The sequence below is a fragment of the Lepisosteus oculatus genome, chromosome 7 (genome assembly GCF_040954835.1).
Source record: "Lepisosteus oculatus isolate fLepOcu1 chromosome 7, fLepOcu1.hap2, whole genome shotgun sequence".
Taxonomy (NCBI): domain Eukaryota; kingdom Metazoa; phylum Chordata; class Actinopteri; order Semionotiformes; family Lepisosteidae; genus Lepisosteus; species Lepisosteus oculatus.
The window spans coordinates 56,070,121-56,091,081 of NC_090702.1; the positions used below are offsets into that span (position 1 = coordinate 56,070,121).

General features: G+C 46.1%; 1 protein-coding gene across 1 annotated transcript in view; it reads right to left on the bottom strand.

The window, feature by feature from the left end:
- tmtc1 (transmembrane O-mannosyltransferase targeting cadherins 1) overlaps window positions 1–20,961 on the bottom strand; it is a 128,605-nt gene that overhangs the window by 8,558 nt on the left and 99,086 nt on the right. The window contains exons 11-15 of the mRNA XM_069192869.1: window positions 9,617–9,760; window positions 5,350–5,458; window positions 2,517–2,619; window positions 1,636–1,771; window positions 509–653 (exon numbers count right to left, since the gene is read on the bottom strand). Of these exons, the coding sequence (XP_069048970.1) occupies window positions 509–653; window positions 1,636–1,771; window positions 2,517–2,619; window positions 5,350–5,458; window positions 9,617–9,760 (637 nt within the window). The remainder of the gene's footprint in view (window positions 1–508; window positions 654–1,635; window positions 1,772–2,516; window positions 2,620–5,349; window positions 5,459–9,616; window positions 9,761–20,961) is intronic.

Here is a 20,961-nt window from a genome sequence, read left to right on the forward strand (position 1 = left end):
CTCCTGTTCTCATTTTCAAATGCACTTCCCCGTAGTCTCCACTTGCGTGCTCAGGGTAGTGTTTCACTGCTCATTCTAAGGAGGCCTGCTGGGTTGACTTTGGGAGTGCCCTGGAGGGATTTGAAGACTTTATTCAGATTCAATTGTATTCTCCTCCACTTGGCACATTAAATGTAGTGGGTCCTCTCGGAAAAGGGGTGTGGCGGTAAAAACTCTGACCAGCGTTCCGAGATGCCTGTGCTGTGGATTTCGGGATTTCACAGCAACTAAACAAATCCAGTCACACCAGGGACAGAACCGTGTCCCCAGATATCGCAATTCTTTGCAATCAGAGACCCTGATAAGCCGCCGGCTTCTGTCAGAAAGAGCTTAGGTGCCTGAACTCAACTGGAATGGTGTCATGTCTCGTCTAAAGAAGAAAGGCCCCCGCCCTGAGAAGATAGACCGATGAGACTTGATTGATCCCGAAGGGAAGTTGAACCCGCGGGTGCCGGTGTGCCAGTCTCACCAGTGCCAGCCAGATCTCGCCGTTGTCGGGCTGGAGCTCCGTGGCCTCCCTGTACACCTGCAGGGCCTCCTCGTAGCGCCCCGTGTTGTAGTACAGCGCCCCCAGCGGCGTCAGGATCTCCACCCTGCGGGTCACCTGCAAGGCCCTGCCACGTGGCAGAAAGGTCAGATCTCGCACCCCCCCCGGCTGGTGATTACAGAGCACTGTCTCCGCAGCACAGATTCCTTATTGATCGGCTTAGGGTGACGAGCAGCCTTGCCGATGAACAGAACCTTATATTTAAAAACGTTGAAATGTCACGGTAAACGTTCCACAAACCAGCTCTCAGAACAAATGGTTTCCACCACAACTTCTAAGTGAAAACTAGCAGAATTGTTTCTATTGAAGCATTCACCCCTGTTCTGCCACTCAGCGACACAGGCGACCTGCTGTGCCAGTACAGGGGCCATCACAAATGTTCGCACTCCTTTTTTACAGATTTCACCCAGATTGTACTTCCTGTTTCAGTCCTGCAGCAGCCGTGTGAAGGAGTGACTAGGCTTTGGGCTCAGGACAAGATGGTTGTGGGTCTACCAGTGGCTATATCACCCTGCAGCTCACTACTGAAGCCCAGCAGGTGTGAGCCTGGTCAGTACCTGGATGGGAGACCTCCTGGGAAAGCTAAGGCTGCAGCTGGAAGAGGTGTTAGTGGGGCCAGCAGGGGGTGCTCACCAAATTACATTCATAAAATTCCCAGGGGTGTTACTCCGGCATCCAGGCCAAATTTCCCCCTGGTCTTCACCAATCATGGCCTCCTAATAATCCCCGTCTCTGAACTGTCTTCATCACTCTGCTCTCCTCCCCACTGAGAGCTGGTGTGTGGGGAGTGTACTGGTGCATCATCCAGGTGGGGCTGCACACTGGTGGTGGTGGTGGAGGGGATCCCCATTACCCGTAAAGAGCTTTGAGTGGATCGCAAGTTTTAGGAATTATTATTATTATAATTATATCCTAGCTGGGGCTCTTGAGCAAGTTTCTGCAGTCATTCTGCTCCACTAACACACCCCGCTGTACAAACAGGCACACATGAAATTGGCTGATTTGCAGATGGAAGCGTCCCCCTCGCCCCCGCCCCCCGTCCCGCTCACCTCCTGTACCAGGCTTCGGCCTCCCTGTTCTGCCCGGAGGAGCGCAGCAGCCGGCCCAGGTTGACCATGGCGACGAAGTGGGAGGGTTTGAGCTGGATGGCCTGCTGGTAGTGGGCCGCCGCCCCCTCTCCGTCTCCTGGGGACACGGGTGCTGTCAGGGCGCGGCCAGGCAACCCCCGGCCGAACAGAGCGACAGCCAGCAGCCTGCACCCCTCCCAGCAGGGCTGTGCACCGGTGCTGGTGCAACGCTGCTCCTTACACCAAGTCTAATGCACGCTACGTTGTTCTACAGATTGCACCGACCAGGAGAAAGTGCACAAACTGGCCAGCACCCAGTTTGCAAGAGCAACGGATTCGCCTGCACAACCGCTGTGCGTCTCGTGTGACGAGCTCTTGAAATAGAATCGGCTTGCCTTGTTTCCCATGATGACTAATGCCTTGCGCAACATCTGCTAAGCAATAGATTTCAACAAGGCGCTGCAGCGGATACAGGAATTGTTATATACTGCTTAGTATCGTCAGGGTATATGGAATGGGACATCATTTGGATGCAGTGGACCACACAAATGCCGGGGTGGAAGAGTGCCAATGGCAATGTAACTGCCAAGCTCCTTCACGAACCTGCTCCGAGTTCTTATTTCTAAACTCATCCAACAAAGGATCGATTGTTCTAGCATCGCACATGCTCGCCGTGATCACAGCCTGCAAGCGCCAGGTTTCAAGAGACAGCAGATACGCCCCTCGCCCGCCTCAGTCAGGAGGGCAAGGCGCGCTGAAAGCTGTGGGCCCCGAGCCGCGGTCTGAGCTCCAGCAATCGTCCTAAAGGGGACCTTCCTGTCTCCCGAACAAACCTCTCCCCTCCTGGAAGTCACCCCACGCACCTGTGTCCACCAGGAAGACGCCGTAGTTGTTGTGCAGGTCCGAGCTGTCGGGGCAGTTTTCAATGCCCTGCAAGTAGACTTCATTGGCTTCGCCAAACCGCCCCTGAACAAGCAAACCGAGGAGAAGGGTTAGCAAGAGCACACACACACACTCACTCACACACACACACTCACAGAGAGAAGCAGGAGAAGAAAATATTAAGGATGCTTACAGAAGAACTCTGGTTTATTAATCTCAAAATTAGAATAGATTTGTGATTGCCTTTGGATAAATGCTAGCTGTTAACTGAAACCCCTCAGAAGCTGGGTTGATAGTTTATTAAGCTCTGCTTAACGTTTCTCAATGTATTCATCGTTGCATTGCTATAACCATCATTATTTACTCCCCTTCTTCACAGGTGTCCTGCGCAGATCTCGAAGCAGTAGGAGCAGGACATACTGTATACAGAATTATTACAGAGCTGTATTCCTCTGATTCCAGAGTCTCCAGACTCTTCGAGACAGGACAGGGGTTTCTGGTTTCCTCTAAACTGAATTCATGTGTAAACTGCCCATCAATATTGATCTTAATAACAAGACAGTATTAAAATTAGATTATAAGACATCTCATGAATATTGATATGATTATTAATGGTTTTCTACAGTAACCCACATTATGAGTTTGCCACAGCATTCTGCATATTCACAAGGAACTACTGTAGGCCACAAACAAAGACTTCACTTCATTTCACTTCAACACAATCACTTCATGTCTCAAAGTGGCTCAATTAATGAGGCTCTGCTGGCCTACTGTCAATTTCCAGTTTTCCCCTCAACTTAATCCAGGTTCAATCCTATCAACACGCAAAACTTTAACTTCTCTAAACCCTGTCTTGTGAGACAGTAGCCTGCAAGACAACCTCAGGTTAGGCATTGAAAGGTCAAGAGACGCAGTAAAAAGCTGCTGGCTGTAAATGTTCTTGACAGACATGATGCTTTTTGACAGGATTTTGCCGTGAAGAGCTGGCAGCATGTGGAGAAGCCTAAGGCAGACAGAGTCCACAGCTCCGATCCCACCCAGCATCTTGCGATGGTTGCGAATGAGAAGCCAGACTGGAAAAACATCTGAAGAAAAGCCCTGGAGACACTGGACAGCAATCGGCATTTCCATCCGGGCTGGACATCCTGCAGTTTTTCTGACCAGGAAAAAACACAACACCTGCTACGAGCTGGCTTGGACACATTTATCCCAAGAACCTCCTGGCCTGACCAAGGCTCGGCTTAAACCCAAATTGCAACCCCCACTTCCATCTCTGTTTGAAATGTGATGCATGATGGCAGAGCCCTCTTTGGTAGATTCTCCTGCCTTCTGCCTGAACGCCAGGTGTGTCAGAAGTTGTGTACCAGGCCGCTGAGCCCAGAGTTTGTGTTAGTGGCTAAGCTTCACAGACCCTGAGCAGAAACAGACTTCCTTTCCTAGATCAACGTCAGTGACTCTAGAATTAGTGTTACTACAGCTAAACCTCCGAGGAGGGTACTGTAGAAGTATATTACTGGCCATAGCATAGTATTAGACAGCAACGCAACTCTCTGCAAAATCTCAACCTATCAACAGACTTCAGCACAATCCAACAGACACAGTGCATTTTAGAACTGAAAAAGGAGCTAACAGTTTGAGTTCAAAAACATCTAATGCTCTTCACAACATCTCCAGTCTAAAGAACTGCAATAGCCTCATTCTGTCAACTCTGTAATTTTCTGCTTGCATAATGCCTATGATTGAATACAGCAATTAAAATGATTCTCGAACAACTCCAAATAATCTGAAAAAGAAATATCACCCCCCCCACTACCTTTACTGAAGAAGTTATGGAAAAACACTCCCAAAATATTAATGTAAAAACATGTCCTGATCCAAAACACAGTCAAAATAATTATATTTTAAAATGATAAATTTATACATAAGTTATAAATGTAATTTTATTCTGGTACTTTAAATGATACAGTATATCCTGTATGATCATTTCCCACAGACTTCGCTTATGTTTTAGAAGGACAAGAAAGTATTTCATTTTAAATGTCCTTAAAAAAAAGCCAGCTTTGTAGGATGAAATACAGTAGCTGAAATAGTTCATCTTAAGTGCCTGCAGTACTACAGCTGATTTTGTGTTGAAGCATGTGTACAGTGAGGTGGAAACTGTTGGAGAATGTGATAGAAGCAGTGAGATTGTGTCTTCGGTAGTGCTGGGGTCTAGGTGCTGTGGAAGAACATGTGCTATACCCACTGTCCTTCAGGGAAGGAGAATCCTGACAGAAATGTTCCTTTCCCTTTAAATAAAGAAAGGAAAAGCCGGCCGTGGTGGGCAAGCAAGGGTGTCTGGGATTCCCTGGCAAGGACAGTGGAACCTGAACGCCTCAAGAACACGCCAACATGCAGGTTTATTGAACAGAGAGCCAAGCTAGATGACCCACGTACAGGTATGGCAGCAAATCCAGCAGCAATACTGTACGAAACTGCAGCAAAACAACAGCCAAAGGCAGGAACCACACTTCTGAATACGAAGAGACAGCGCGGATAAAATGGGATTGGTAATAAAAAAAGACATGCTGGCAGGATAACTGGCTTCTGGGAAAACTGTCCGTGGTGTGAGTGTCTGTGTCTGTGTCTGGCCTGGGATGGGATGGGATGGACTGGCACCCCTTGCTTGCTTGGATAGGCTCCCCTGCGACCCTGCATTGGGTAAAGCAGTTAGAGAATGGATGGATGGAGATCCTTAGTGTCTCCCGCTGAGCATTACTGAGCACAGGGAGAAGCAGCAGAGACGGCAGAGCAAAGGGGAGGGCGGCGGGTTACCTGCTCGGCGAGCAGAGACGCGAGGCTGGAGTAGGCATCGGCGAAGTGCGGCCCCAGCTGGACCGAGTCTCTCAGCAGCTGCTCAGCCTCCGCCTCCTTCCCCCGCGCCCTGCAAGCACAGGGACGAGCTGACTGCGCGCCCGCTGCTCACCCGCCCCAGCCCCCTGGCGGCCAGGGAACGAGCACCCGCACGAGAGAGCCGATGACCCGCACAGTTTCGCTGTACCACACTGGCATCTGTGCCGCTGCGGGTCTCCCGCCGCCTGCACAGTGTTTACACATTCCAGCTCTTGACATTTCCTCCATCATGGGCCAGGACTTTCCATCTGCTTTCCTGAGTTCCTCTTCCTCTGGAGTAAATTCCCCTGGCTAGTGTTATTCCCTGTCTTGACTTTCGGAAGTGCACTGGAACGGGCAGTTGAAGCTGGTGTTGCAGTGGGTTCCTGTGACAGTGTGACATGTACAGCACACGCTGTACAGACAAACTGGCACACATGTACTGTAGTAAAATCAAGCCTTCAAGTGAGCATGCAAATGCCATTTAAAACCTTTTTAATGGGTTCTTCTGGGTTTTATTTTTAACAAGGAATGTTCTGATACCCGAAAAACTACTGTTTGTACGTGATGGAAAAATGCATTCCATTTCAACTTCGTTTGTGTGTTGTATGAGAGCTCTCCATCTGCCTGTGGTGCCAAGATTTCAAAGACTTTTTAAAGTGGTTTAATATTTACATGCATGTACACAACAGGAGTGCACACCTAATGTGGTTCTGGTATAGTATGTCAAGCGGTGTAGGTTACAGATTCAATATAAAACGTGACAAAAAGGTTGAGAACAGATGAGATCCAAATAAACAGAATCAGATACCTGAAAATCCCACTGATGTGGCCTGGTGAGGACTCTGGGCTTCATTATTGATTGACCACCAGGCCACATCAGTGCAGCTGGGCTGATACACAGTGGCTATCAAAAGTATTCACCTCATAAGATGTTTTCACATTTTATTGTGTTACAATAAGGAATTGTAATTATTTAATTGCTTTTTTATTACCATGGATTGACACAAAACACTCTACAAGGTGAAAGTGAGAACAAAATCCTCCTAAATTATAAATATAAAACAGAACATAAATGATTAGGAAATACATTATGATTCCATGTTGTAAACACAGTAAAATGTGAAAAATTCCAAAGAGTGAATACTTTTAATAATCACTGTAAATATTAAATTTAAATATATCAATTATTTTTCAACACCATCATTTACACCAATTAACTGAAACTAAAATCTACTTGCCAAAAACAGACAACAGCAAAAAGATGCACAATTTTACACGCGCAAAGATTTACTTTAAATTCATTGTCTAGAGATCCAGCAGTCGGGTGAAGGTGGAACATTTTAATTCATCTTGTCCTAATTAGTTTTGCAGGTCCAATTAACAGTATAAGGTTCTTGCTGATAAAATCACTCATGAGCTGTAAATCCATAAACTGTCGTAGTACGGTGACCCCTGGAAACAATCCTATAATCTCTTTCATAGAAATTGTGCATCGAGGATTCTACTTACCTATTTTTTCAGTGGTTACTCATTACTCATCTGCAAAGCTGGTCTTTGCACACTGCAATAAAAAACCTGGACTAAAATTGCACCAGATACCACAGGATTGTCTGGAGCGGATGTGAGCCTTTGTTAGCGCAGCAGTGTTTAGCTCTAGCTGTGGAAAGGCATTCTTTCTCTTAAATGCTGTGGGCACAGATAACGAGCTGCATTCCTACCACTTGAGAGCAGTGCAACACAAAAACATCTTCAATCCTGGGCAGTAGACGAGAGGACAGATTATTTATAGGGATCAGTAACACCAAGATACTGTTTGTCCTGGTCCTGGCATTCCAATCTGCTTACAGGGTTTCATTCCAGCTAGAATTCCAACTACTACCAACCCAGACGAGCTCACGATTGTCTTGTCTGGAGTTCTGTAACAGTTTTTCACATTCTCTGAGAGCTCGTGATTTCAAGGGGCTTAGAAAACCTCCCCAGGACTGGAGAGCCCTGGTGTACAAAAAAACAGCTGTTTTTTGTTTGTTAGGTTGTGTTATGATCAAATCCTGCGCATGCGGAGAGTAAACTACTTTCAGCAACTAGTTTCAGGAGTTAAAGAGTAAAGTGGTTCCAGTATCTGAGCTAGTCTGACCTTGTTACAGAGGGCACTATTGTGCCACACTTGTGGGAACTCAGCATTAAGTGTGTGTAAGAGAGAGAGATGGTGTCTTGCTGAAGACCCAGGAGCAAAGCCGAATTGTGAGCTGCTCTCCTCTGCGGCATGGATCTCCAGGGTGCCCAGTGCCGTCTTTATCACCTGCTGTCCACCTCAAGGGACCAGAAAGAGGTGACGATCCACTGAACTGCGAGGCAGGGCTCATTCCCAGAGTGCACCAGTGACTAGCCATGCTCGCAGAGGCTGCTGTCATTGTGAGAGGGGGACCAGCCCTGCAGAGCACCAGTGCAGACTGGCATCCTCACCATGCAGCAGGCTGCCAGGCAATGCAAAATATTGAATGCACGGTCTCTGCGCATTAATTACAGCACAGGCCATCAAATCTCCCTGCAAATATGACAATTACTAACAACTGTGCAGACAGTAATTCGTTCAATAATTAATGTGGCAGGGTCCAAACTGGAATCAACAGCTTATGCTAAATTTGGAGGCAAGTTGTTGTAATATGAAAAAGACATTTTAGGCATATATAACCCTACAGCTGTTTCTAAAGAAAAAAAATGTTTTATTTAATCTTTCAATGCACTTGGAAAAATAACACTTTTTTTCCCCGAAACCAATTTTTTGTTATGTGCATTCTTAATTTTTGCCAACAGCTAAATATCTCCTTCTTCTAGCCGGTCGTGTTCTGATTTAGAGGCACATGGTAATGTGAAAATAAACCGAAGGAAATAAAGACGAAGTGAACTAAGTGCAGGAACTCTACTCCCAGTCATCACTGATGCAGGACGGCAGCAGCATAAAGACATTAAAGAACACTTTCTCACATCCAGACAATTGTGCCGTCAGATGCAGCTAATCCTCCTGACTGTGCAAAATCTGATTTTCAGCGAGCTTGTATTGTTGGTCTGTTGTGTGTTTGAAATCTTGTCTCGGGGGATATAATTAACACTGGGCACCGTGAAGGTTTATTTATATTCTGTACGTAGTGTGCGACAGTCTGAGGTGCCAACAAAGCAATTATTTACGTTTCAAACAAACAATATATGACGACCCATGGCACTGGAGAGACTTGAACAACTGCTCATGGCTGTTGGTAGAAAAGAATCGCGTTTCTCTTTAAGCGAAAGGCTCAGCTTTGTGGGCCAGTCTGCACAGCAAGACCCTGAGAGTTGGACTTGAGAGACAAAGGGCCTCATTCTCTAGTAGACGAAGCCACAGCACATTTAAAAAGTAGTGATACTCTGATAATCACTAATATAATGATATGCAGAAATTGCGCAAGGTGAATTTGCTTGAGGCTGCAGTGAAGGACAGCAAAGACGTGTGTGAAGGCGCTGGAATATGCTAGGGAATGTGGTCAGGGCTCTGACCCCTGTGACCAGATCCCAGGTGGGATGCTACTGTTTACCTTGAGCAAAAATGAGAATTTGTTCTCCGTTCATTGACATACCTGTATGTGTCTAATTAATACATTCGACGAAAAATAAAGAGACACATTTAAAAAGTTAACACCAGTCTACAATCTAAAGCCAGGACATCTGCACACAGAGGGAACAGAGCTCTAACATTCTGGGCCTCATTCACTAAGTGGCAGCTGTGTGTTTTGAGTACACCTCCAGACATGACTTCTAATGAAACAGAAAACAGGATGAATACATTTACTACTTATAATAATTAAGAATATAAGAAAGGTTACAAAGGAGAGGAGGCCATTTGGTCAGTGTGGAAGGCAGTAGCTAATTGATCCCAGGATTTCACTCAGCTGTTTCTTGAAAGAATCCAGCTTCAGCAGCATGGCCGGGTAAGCTTGTTCCACACTCCCACCACCCTTAACGTAAAGAACTACCTGCTATTTTCAGTTTTAAGTATACTTGACTTAAAAACAGTAAGAAGTAGTTTTAAATAAAAAATAGCATATGGAAATAAACATGGGGAGATGAAGGAGATCACAGATCCGCTGTCTTGGAATGCACTCTGAGCTCAGAGAGCCCCGGGAGAGACACAAGGCCGAAACACAGGTGTCGGCAGGGGAGCGGCGGTACCTACTTGAGGAGGTTGCCCAGGTTGAAGAGAGCGCGGTTGTGCTGGGGGTTTATCTCCAGGGCCCTCCTGTAGTGCCTCTCTGCCTCCTCCGCGCCCCGCGTCAGGGTGCCCAGGTTGTTCATGGCGCTGGCGTGCCGGGGGTACAGCCTGCAAACGTGGAGGCAGGGAGAAGCTGTCAGGTTCCACCTCAAGGCTGAAACCCGCAGGGCTCAGCTCATCGCACCGACACAGGACTCGAGCGCGGCTCGTCTCCTACAGCACTCGGACCCCACCACGACCTCAAACTCGCCACGTCCACGGACCCCAAGTCTGACAAGTGGCTCTGCTGACACCAGCTTCCCTCTCAACAGTGCTCTCTGTCTTCTAATGTCCTGAGCCTTTTCCCTGTAATCCTTTCCTCACGCTAACACGCAGTCGGACGCTCACCGTATGATAAACGGTATATTCTTAAACCAAGTTATTCTTCATTGCTGATAGCTTGCTGATCTGATCTGTTAATCAGATACACGTCAGCAGTTGCCGCAGATGAACAGAAACCAGGATCTGGAGATGATTTACAGTCCGAAAGTGGCGTTCCCACTACAGGAACATGTGCAAGCATCATACGGAAGTCAGAATCCTTTTCAAAGGCATACCTCCTCCGTCCCTTGATGAACAACTTGTATGGGCAGCGCGAATGATGAGGAAGAGATCATATTTTCAATCACATCATATTTTCAAAACACACGCCAATTCCAGCCTCCTCTTGCTAATGCAATGTGCTTGTGCACTCATGACTCACAGCCGTTGGTAGAAATGTAAAAAAAAACAGCACAGAGGACCAAGAAATACAACTTAATGATGAAAATAGCTTATCTAATGGAAATAATTTAGAAGATGCAGCCTGTGGCAATTCAAAGCATTAACACAACTCATCTATGAATCTCTGGCACAAGTCTTTGCAAATAAAATCAGAGGTTCACCACGATAACCCACAAACCAAAAAAAAAGATCTGGAGGTCACATCAATTCAAACTCAAACCTGGTGAAAAATATAGAAACAAGACATTTCATTTATCGGTTGAAACAATATACAAGAATCAGCTATTTTTTTGTTTTCAATGTCAGCCCGAATATGATCCCTTCTTGGGGTATTTTGAGCACAAAATAAATAAATCGGCCTGTGCCTCCCTGAACGTGCTCTATGCAACACAAACCTGAGTTCCTGTGATTAATGGCACCACAGTACCAGACTCATTCTGAGAAATCTGTGAGGCATTTCTTTAAACAAAGGGTTGTGGGAGTCTGGAACAAGCTGCTCAGCCATGTTGTTGAAGCTGATACCTTGGCATCTTTCAGGAAACAACTGGATGAGAAGACCACAGATCAATTAGCTCCTAATGTGGTGCGGAGCTCAGCTCCCCAGTTGAAGCTGACCAGGGATCAAACTTTAGGAGATTCTCTGCACAGTGGGATAAAGCCAGATCCAAACCAGAGAAACCCCATGCAGGCACAGGAGAAAAGACAGACCATGTCAAACCCGGGACGCTGGAGCTGACAGGCTGTGGTGGTAACAAACATGCTTCTCTGAGTGCTGAAGTATTTTTACAACAGCCATCTGTCACAAACTGGAAGCACCGTACAGTTCAGGGCGGTAGATGATGCCTTGGAGCAGGACTGTTCCCGCTCATTCTAATTGTTGTGTGTTATCTGGAAAATAATGCAGCACTCTCGCCCTCCTGAGACTGCTGCTCTGAGGGACTTCCGCTACAGTTTAATCTGCTTTTCTAGCACCAGCTGGCGAACGCAGGACTTGATCTGAATGTTTCTTTAACTCCGAAGGCAGGGACCAGATGTGACAATCTTGGCTCATGTGACAGTCGGCTCGGCTGCAGATCTATCCTTGGTTCAGGAGGTGGAGGCGGAGGCGGAGGTGTGGGGGGGCTCCTGGGGAGAGAGGTGCTTTTTCACGCGTGGGGGCCGCAGGAGGAGTGGGTCTGGGCTGGAGGCTGCAGCTCGGCCAGGCGCAGGAGCAGTGACGGTGCTCCCACACCCTGCCGCCAGAAGGCCAAGCGGGTATTTCAGGTGCGAAACAGATGAGTCGGGAAGCTGTGTGCAGCACCGGCAGGGTTCTGGACTCGGAGCGGGGAGGTAGGGGGCTCGAATCCCATGTGTGACGCTGCTGTTGTACCCTTGACCTGCGCTGTTCCAGTTAAACACCCAGCTGTAGAGATGGCAAGAAATGTAAGTTTGCATTGGATAAAACTGCCGGCCAAATGGATAGGAATATTGGAGCATCGGCGTTTCTACAACATCACTGTTGTGCCCAAAAGTGAAATTTTCTCTGTGGACAGAAAAATGAAACTCCTCCTGCGCAAACGTTTGTGCACTCTGGGAAAGTCTCAAAATGCGGCAGCCGTTTCTAATTGCACAGCCTCACGAAAGCTGCATGAGGCTTTATGCCATTATGTGGTCTGAATGTGCCCTGAAATTGCTACATGAAAAGGAAACGGAAATATCTATCCATCCGTGTTCAAACCACCTCATCCCATTCAGGATTGCAGGGAAGCCAGAGCCCATCTTCCCCAGCAATGACAAAGGACCTTCACAGGGTACACACACACGCCCACTCACACCAGGGACAGTCGTCCCAGAAGCTGATTACCCTACCAGTACATCTCCGGGCTGTGGGAGAAAACCGGAGCACCCATAGGAAACCCAGGGGAGAACATACAGACTCCACACAGACAGCACCCCAGGTAGAGAACTGAGGCAGGGCCACAACACTGCGGGGCAGTTTTGCTAAGCTCTGCGCCACTGAGAAATACAGTACGAACTCGTTTAATGCTTTTCCTTCCACAAACATCTTTTCACAGCTGAAATCATGAGCAACAAATTTGGATAAACATTTCGATTAGGATGACTATCTGTTTCGAAGCCTATCTCGCTTTTCACCCATTTGAAAACATTAAAAAAACAAGGCTTTTCTTACAGGAATTCCTGATTAATTAAACTGTCAGAAACAAATGGCTCCCCCAGGAGTATGGCTTGTCTGTGTGATCCCTATCGCAGTGCCGTGCTTTCAGACAGGAGGGAGAGACCAGTGACAGGAAGAATAATTTGATCCCTGCTCCTATTAAAATGGTGCACTGAATCTTTAAAAAGCCCGTCACGAAGATTAACTGAGTGGACATTTTTATTCTGTGGGACACCTCCTGCCTAATGAGTGCTCAGTCTCACCTGTGATCTGTTCCAAAGACATTTTAAAACAGCAAGTGGAACTAAGGGAACTCTCTTCACACATCAGCACAGCAATGCACTGGCTGGCGCAGGGATTTCTGCAGACTCTCAGCTTCAGTGACAAGGAGAGAATATCTGCAGTCCCTCCAGACTCAGAGACGGCTTCTCTACTCACACCGATGTTGGGCTTTTTTGCAGACCATTTGTGCTGACTGGTATTTAATTCTATGCTATTTAACTTTGTTGGTGTTGCTGTTACTGCTCTGTGTTTATGTTTTGGGTGTTTCCTCAATGTCTTTGTATTGGAGCATACATGCAAATAAGCATTCCACTGCACTTGTGCAAAGGACAAATAAACTGAACTGAATCTCGAAGCGAAAGGCTCAGGGCAAAGAAAAGGGCTTTTATAATCATAAATGTTTTATAAGCAGCCCTACGCCAAGCGTATTATTCTCTATCTGTAACGTGTCCTCTGTCTATGTCAGGGAGACACATAACTCTCAGTATCCAGAAAGCCCCAGTGGATAAAATAAACCAGTTTTCATTTGCACCTAAAATCCCAAGATTATAAGGTGTGTAAGACAGCAGGCACGAGCCTGCTCATCTTCAGAGTGACAAAGGGCTTCAGATATCAACACCTTTCTTACATACATGAGCATCGGCTCCAAACATTTCATCCTGAACATCCCGTGATTAAAGTCCCTAGCTGACTGGGACTGGGACTGGGATTATCTCACCTGGGCTCTCTCTGATTTCCGGCAGCCTGCCGCTCCTGTGTCCTGCGGGGACTTCAGAGAGAGCGCGGGGGTGGCAGGAAACCTTTCACGTGCTGCACAGGAGCGGAAGCTTTAAAGCCAAGTACACTAACACTGACTGGCGTGAGAGGGCAGTCAGTCCAGGTGCAATGGGGATTCCTGTTTGGACTACATTCCCCAGAATGCTGTGCAGAATGAGCGGCTGCCCTCAGTCACCTGACCAGTTACGAGAAGACAATTGGTCAGGTGAGTGTTTGCAAAGCAGGTGTGGAAGTGGGTCAGTGTGCCATAGGGGGGCAGAGGGCAGGTCCTCTGCAGTGCACACTCACAAGATGGACACTGACCGAGAGAGAAAGAATTTTGGATGTGCTTGGTTCCAAACAAATTTGAGAATTTTGGACGTGCTTGGTTGGGAAGAGTCTCGGAGAGAGACTTAGTTTGCTGGGAATAATTTTGTGAAGTCTCAGGGTGGGGCTGCAGCTGAGCTTTGTGAAGAGCACGGAAGAGACCCAGTGCTCTGAGTGACAGTTAAGGACTTCGTAAAGAAGTTGAGTCAGTAGCTCAGGTGGAGCTTAGGTTTTTGTTTTGATGTTTATTGGTTGTGACTGTTAATATTTTCCTCGCTGTCAAATAAAGAGCACTGGTGTTTTAATTTACCACATGGCTGTGGTTGGCATGTCTGTTGTCTTGGACTCGCCACGCCAGCAGGCTGTCACACTGGGTATAAAATAACACGAATTGATTTTTCTAACTAACAATGAAAAATGCGGCTCATTGAGAAGCTATCCATACCCAAAATGGAAAAACACCTCCTGAACACAGACAAATTGAAAGTTTATCGTCTCCTGGCAGACAAGATTGCTTTCAGACATAGAAGTTTGTAACCTTGTACAGTACTTGTGCTAAGTACTGTGCTAATAAAAATACAGAACATCAAATCGCAATTCAGCTAATTCTGTTTCTCTCCCCTTGAAAACAACAGATTTCAACCAAACGAGAGGGAATGGCCTCTTCTCATTTGCCACATTCCTGACGTTGCCTTCACTAAGAAACTTAAAAGGAGGATGTTTCTTTGTTTAAGGTTGAGTAATCCCCCAGACTAGGCTCCCTGAGAAGGCCTGCTCTGATGAGCCCCCTGTGCCGGCGGGGCAAGACCACCAGGTCTCTGAGCTTCTGGGGTTGCGATCAGACCGCCCTGCTGTGACCCGTCGCAGCCCTGCTGGGAGAGCTGGGGATTGAGAGCTGGGGCAGCTCTTGGGGCACCAGTGCAAGCCCACGGGCTCCCGCCCTGACCAGACACAGGGGCGACCGGAGCGACCCCTAACCCAGCCGCGCTCAGGAAGCTCCATCTTTAAAAACACCTGACGGCGGAGGCTCTCCACCCGCTGCGTCCCCGCTGTCCTGACTCTCGGAGCGGTGGCTCTGTGGCTCAGGATCTGCGCCTGTGGCTGGAAGGTTGCCGGTTCAAATCCTGTGGCCGGAAGAGGAATCCTACTCCGTTGGGCCCCTGAGCAAGGCCCTTCACCCCAGCTGCTCCAGGGGTGCTGTATAAATGGCTGACCCTGCGCTCTGACCCCCAGCTTCTCTCCCTGTCTGTGTGTCTCATGGAGAGCAAGCCGGGGTCTGCGAAAAGACAAATTCCTCATACAAGAAAACTGTATATGGCTAATAAAGTGATCTTATCTTATCTAGGAGGAACTGTGGCTCTCCCAGGACACGTCTGCGCCCTGAGCTCTTTCAGGACTACGCAGATCCCTGTATGAAGCAGACGTGCTTGAAAGCGACTTTGGATGGAGACTTACAGTTGACAGGTGTTAAAGTGTCCCCGTGTCTTTTGAGAAGTGTTTCTGATCTATTCCAGTGCCTTTCCATTTGCTTCCTGTGGTGTGTGGCAGTATTATAAATGGCACCACGCACAGTGGCAGCATGCTTTCTCGTGGACGTGACCTGCACTCCGCACAGCTCACTGGCTCCTTGGCAGGGCTGACCATGCACTTGCATGCATGAAGGAATATCTAAACAACCAGGACATTTTTCTTTTTAATATAGTCCAGAAAATAAGACTTGTGAAACTTGCCTTTGATTTAAATGAACACTACGCCTGAAAAGGTCTTTCGCTCATTTCTTGATGGTGATCTGGAGGAGATACTGTATGTGCTTTAGTTGGAGATATGGAACACAAACACAAATGCACACACATGCACACATGTGTGCCCCATGGTTCTGGTCCAGCGGTCTCATCATACAGTGACTGACTGTCAACATGCCTTAAGAGGGACAAAACTGCTGCTTCTTGGGAAATATTACTGAAGACAAATGTCTAAATAAATGTACAAAAATGGAAGAAAGCTGCTATACACAGACTTAATATTTATAATTGATGCTTATTTTGCTGTGTCTTGAGTGTAAGAAAAAGCTGCAGAGGTAATCTACAATTCCATTTAGAAGGATCAAAGCTACTTATCTCAGTGTTGTGAAAAATGGCACTTACGTGATGTCTTTTCTCTTTAATTTAATGATGGATATTTTAATCAGACAGGAGTCCTTGCAGCAGATAATCGGTACAAGATGCTGATTACAGCCAGAAAATATAATGTGATATTTCAGCATGCAGACAGAGCTAGCGCTAATTTAATAATAATTGAGATGTATTTCTATAATGTCCTTCATGCTAAGAGAATTACTTGCTAAAGAAATTAGGAATATGGGAAAAATCAGTAGCTACATTCAGAAAAGCGAAATCTAAAAATACAATTGAGTTAGACAATATGCACTGATTACAAATGTGTATGAATAGGAAATAAAGATTGCGTATAAAAAAAATGTTAAAAAAAGATTAATTGCACCAAATACAGAACATATATATATATACATTTTTTAAATAAGGTAAAAATAATTAGTAGTATGTTGGCAATGTATAATGAGATGAAGCCTGCAATCACATTAGAAAGGTAGTGTTATAAAAGACTAAATTAAAAACAGCAACTGACACTGCATTGCTAATAAAAAAAAGAGACAGAGTGCTACAGCAGCCTGCATCTCCTCCTTTCCTTATTTCATCTGAAGGACTGCAACAGCTGACCTCAGTGCTCCCGCTGGCTGATAAGAATCTAAAATCTCACCCAGGGAAAGACAAAACTCCAATTTTTGGCAATTTCTCTGGGAGGATAAAAGTTTAGAATTGTGCTAATATCAGGTTATCTGAGTCTGGTTTTGTTAACATTGGTGGCAGAGAGCCCAGGAAGAAAATGCCTCACATATGCATTAAAGGGCAGGCAAAAAAGATACTTAAAAGCTGAATTAGCAGTAATGCCAGCAGGTTTCAGATATATAGAGTTGTGTTTCATTTCACATAACAGTGAAGGTCACTGTGTTCCTGAATAATCTCACCCTGTGGGAACATGTCTAAAGAGAATCATCTGGACCATCAACAGAGCCCTGAGGGACCTTTTTCACTAGTCCTGCAACCCCAAGACACCAAGTGCTATGTGTTAGCTGTGATCTAAGCAAATTCTCTACAGTTCCAGACAGACCCACCCTTCCTATTAGTTGATCTATTAGCAGAGTATGATGGTACACTTTGGTCCTAGAGAGCAGAGGTGGATGCAGCAGAATCTGAACACTAGATCACTTGTGAAACTGACCAGATTGGTCTCTGCACTACGACTGGGTCAAAGCTCAGATTGAGGCTTCTCAAAGATACTGTGACTACTGACAATCTGTTGACAGGATTTAGCACTATCCTTTCATGGACTTTATCCAATCTTGTGAGGTTCAAAATCTATACAGTAATTATTTAGAACTAACGCATTGAAGTCTGGTTTAAAGGTAGCTGTAACTGTTCACACAGACAGAGCTGTTTAATACTGCAAGAATATGGATACACATGTAGCTAATGTAGGTTTTTTAAAATGTAGTTATTATTGCATCCAAAGGAAAAGTATCAAATCTGTTGAAACTTGTCCCTTGGGCCTGCTCTGTCCTGGTACCTTTTTACAAAATGAGATGGTTTTGGTAACAAACTGTTTCTTTGTCTACTGTTGTAAAAAATTGACATCCTTTGCTCTCATCCAGTCCTTTTCCTAAGTGATAACTTCACTCTTTCAAAGGGTTATGGGAGTCTGGATCAAGCTGCCCAGTCATGTTGCTGAAGCTGATACCCTGTTCTTTCAGGAAACAGCTGGATGAGATCCTGCGATTAATTAACTTCTAACGACCAAACGACCAATGACCATGGACTGAATGGCTTCCCTCACTTGGGCCTTTTCTCCTGCTCTTGTTCTCTTGGTCTCTCAAACTGGTACCCCTGGATCTCTGACGTTACTGGTGTGCAGCTTGCCTGCCGGGATCCATTGGTGGTCCTGACTTTCTGTGGTCATTAAAAATCCCAGGGCATTTCTTGAAAAAGAGAAGGGGTGTTACCCTGGCCAAATTTCCCCCTGCACCTTAACAGTCATGGCCTCCTGGTAACCCCCATTTCAAAACTGTCTTCGTCACTCTGCTCTCCTCTCCACTGAGAGCTGGTGTGTGGGGAGCGTTCTGGCACATCATCCAGGTGGGGCTGCACACTGGTGGTGGTGGAGGAGGGGATCCCCATTACATGTAAAGCGCTTTGAGTGGAGTGTCCAGAAAAGCGCTATATAAATATAAGGATTATTATATAGAAGAAACTCAGAGAGAGGTACTGGAGAGAGGGGCACATTGTACCGTCCTGTTCTTATTTTCTCCTGGTTCTTGTCCATTTCACATTTGCAAAACTTGAAAATCCAGGACTCACTTGATCGAACACAGGAGCTTTTTGCTGTGACCACACTGAGACACTGATAACAGTTCTGAGACAACACAGTAATGCAAAGATGATGACCTTCTTTTATTTTTAATGTAATCAAGAGAATCTGAGTTAGAATTAGGTAGATATTTAAGTAAGCTAAGAAAACAGGCTTTGACTCTGAGCTGTCCTTGATGTTCATTGCAATTGCATTTGAATTCTTGCATCTGTATTGGCAGCACTGCGATTATGATGTCATATTGTGGGATGATCACAGATGTTGCTGTTGTTTCCATCTTTGGCAGCGCAAGATTGATAGCTGCTTTCACAGAGCTGCCCTCCACAGAGAGACAAACGCTCGCTCGACAATCCAAGAGCAAACTGCCTGTATTGTACAGACATACAGGCAAACAATGAAGAAGTCAAATTATTCCACCGCAATAACAATGTTAGAGGGGGTTACTGAAAGAAAAAAGTCTTCTTGATGTCTTTACAATTACAAAGATGGAGAAACATACACATTTGTATTTACTTTCAATTATTAATTCCTATTAAATTTCACAAGTTATTAAATCATATTATTATTCAATCTTTCCAATGAATTTTTTTCATTTGCAGGTTTGTATAACCTAGACTTACAGCTGAAATTTGTTAATTTAACACGCTTTCTAAATCTACTATATTTTAGACATATAATAAACACCTCTAAGCATCCACGGTTTGCAGATTAATTTCTTCTTTCTTTGTCCTCTAGCTAGGCAGGTGGTAAACTCTTCATCAGCAGCGCTCAGAGAAGCAGGGCACATCATTTCATCCGCCAGTCTAATTGTGCATCAGCTTTTCCCACAACACAGGCATTAAACCTTCATAGACCTTGCAATCCTTTAAGCATTAAAGATAAATAGGTTTTGAAAAAATCCTTTCATGGTATTTATATAACAATGGTTTTAAAAAAACAAGCTAAAATATAAAAAATATAAATATAAAAAACCCTTTCCACACTTTCAGCTGATCAGACTCCTCCACCAGTTTTAAGTCAAGTATTCTGGGCTGTCATTACTGCAGCTGCAGGTGCAGCAGGACCCACTGCATTGACTTGTAATCACTACCAGTGTTTTTCTTTTTTGATTAAAAATCCTTGAATAACTGCTTTGATGTGTAAGTGCAGTTCCTAGGTCTCCATACCAGATGTGTTCTGCACTGGCCCCGGAGAGTCTATGGTTTTTACTCCAGCTCAGTTCTTAATGACCTAAATCCACTCTCATTATTGACTTAATTAGACCAATATAACAGCTTCGCTCAGCCCTTGAGGTAGTGGTGCTTTATAGATCTCTCAAAAAACTGCAGACAGGTTTGGACACATTTGAGCTACACCCACTGTCACGATCGTAAAACCCTCCTCTTAAGGACGCTAATGCTCTTCCTCGTTTTCCTGAACTCCTGCACCTGCCTCCAGTTCCTGCCCCCGTCCTATAAGAGCCAGATGCTCCTGCCAATCTGGGCTCAGCTTTGGAAGATGGACGCCCGGAAGCCCGCCTTCCCGCGAGTCCAGGAGGGGCTCGACGGCACAGGCTTCGCAACGGCGTCCTGACCATCTGGGTCCGGGACTGGGAGTGCCTGGTCCTGTTACCCTCTTTTATCCCCCCGACCTTTCGCCGGATCCCGATCCGGCTTTTATCTCTGTCTAGTCTTCGTCACGGATGGACCACCCGGCTCTGGACATTTGCATCCCATGAATTTCCTTCTGAACACCCTTTGGACTTGTTTGCCTTGGACCACGCCTCCCCGAGCACCGAGCACCTTCGTCACGCCCCCCTGTTCGTCTACCAGCCCAGTTCCTCGTCTCCTCCCCGTGTCTGTTCACTCCCTTCCGGACTGTGCTGTCTGCCCAGGGTCCTGAAAGACGCGTCGTGACACCCCCAGACAATTACGGAAAGTACAAGATCGCCAGCTGGGTCATGATTCGGCATCTAATCTAGTCATTTGAAAAATGCAAATTCTATTAGCCTACAGTACACCTATGAAAGGCTCAGTAGCACATAAAATAAACTTTTGCTTAATGTACCATATGGCAAAATTAGACACTGTGCTGCCGAACTAAAAAGCCTAATGACCCTGTTTTTGAGTACCGTCACCCCAAATTTCTAATATCATTTGCACACCAACATGCGCAATCACTTCTTTGTGGTGTTTTAGGATATTATCCAATTCGAAAGTACAGTAATATCTTGCACTCTGCCCACCTGGGAAGCCATTATGTGGGAATTAGAGCTGCTTCTCTACAGTCCTCCTACGGGCTCGTCAGGATTAGCAGGGGCCTCGGATCTGTCAACAGCATTGGGCTGAGGTGGGTGGACCTCGGGGTCCACCAGCAGACATGCAGGCCGCTTCTCCTGGCTGCAGATCTGTCCCATGGGAAGACACACATGCCTGGGACACCAGGACATGGCCCCCGCACCGGAGGAGCAATTCCCTGTTACAGCCAGTACTTTCGCCTGGCTGGGAATGTATCTCTCGGCACCACCGTCTACAGCGCCATGCGGAACGGTCGTTGCAGTAGTGGTACACAGACAGTACAACAGCTGCAGAGCGTCCTTGAAACAGCA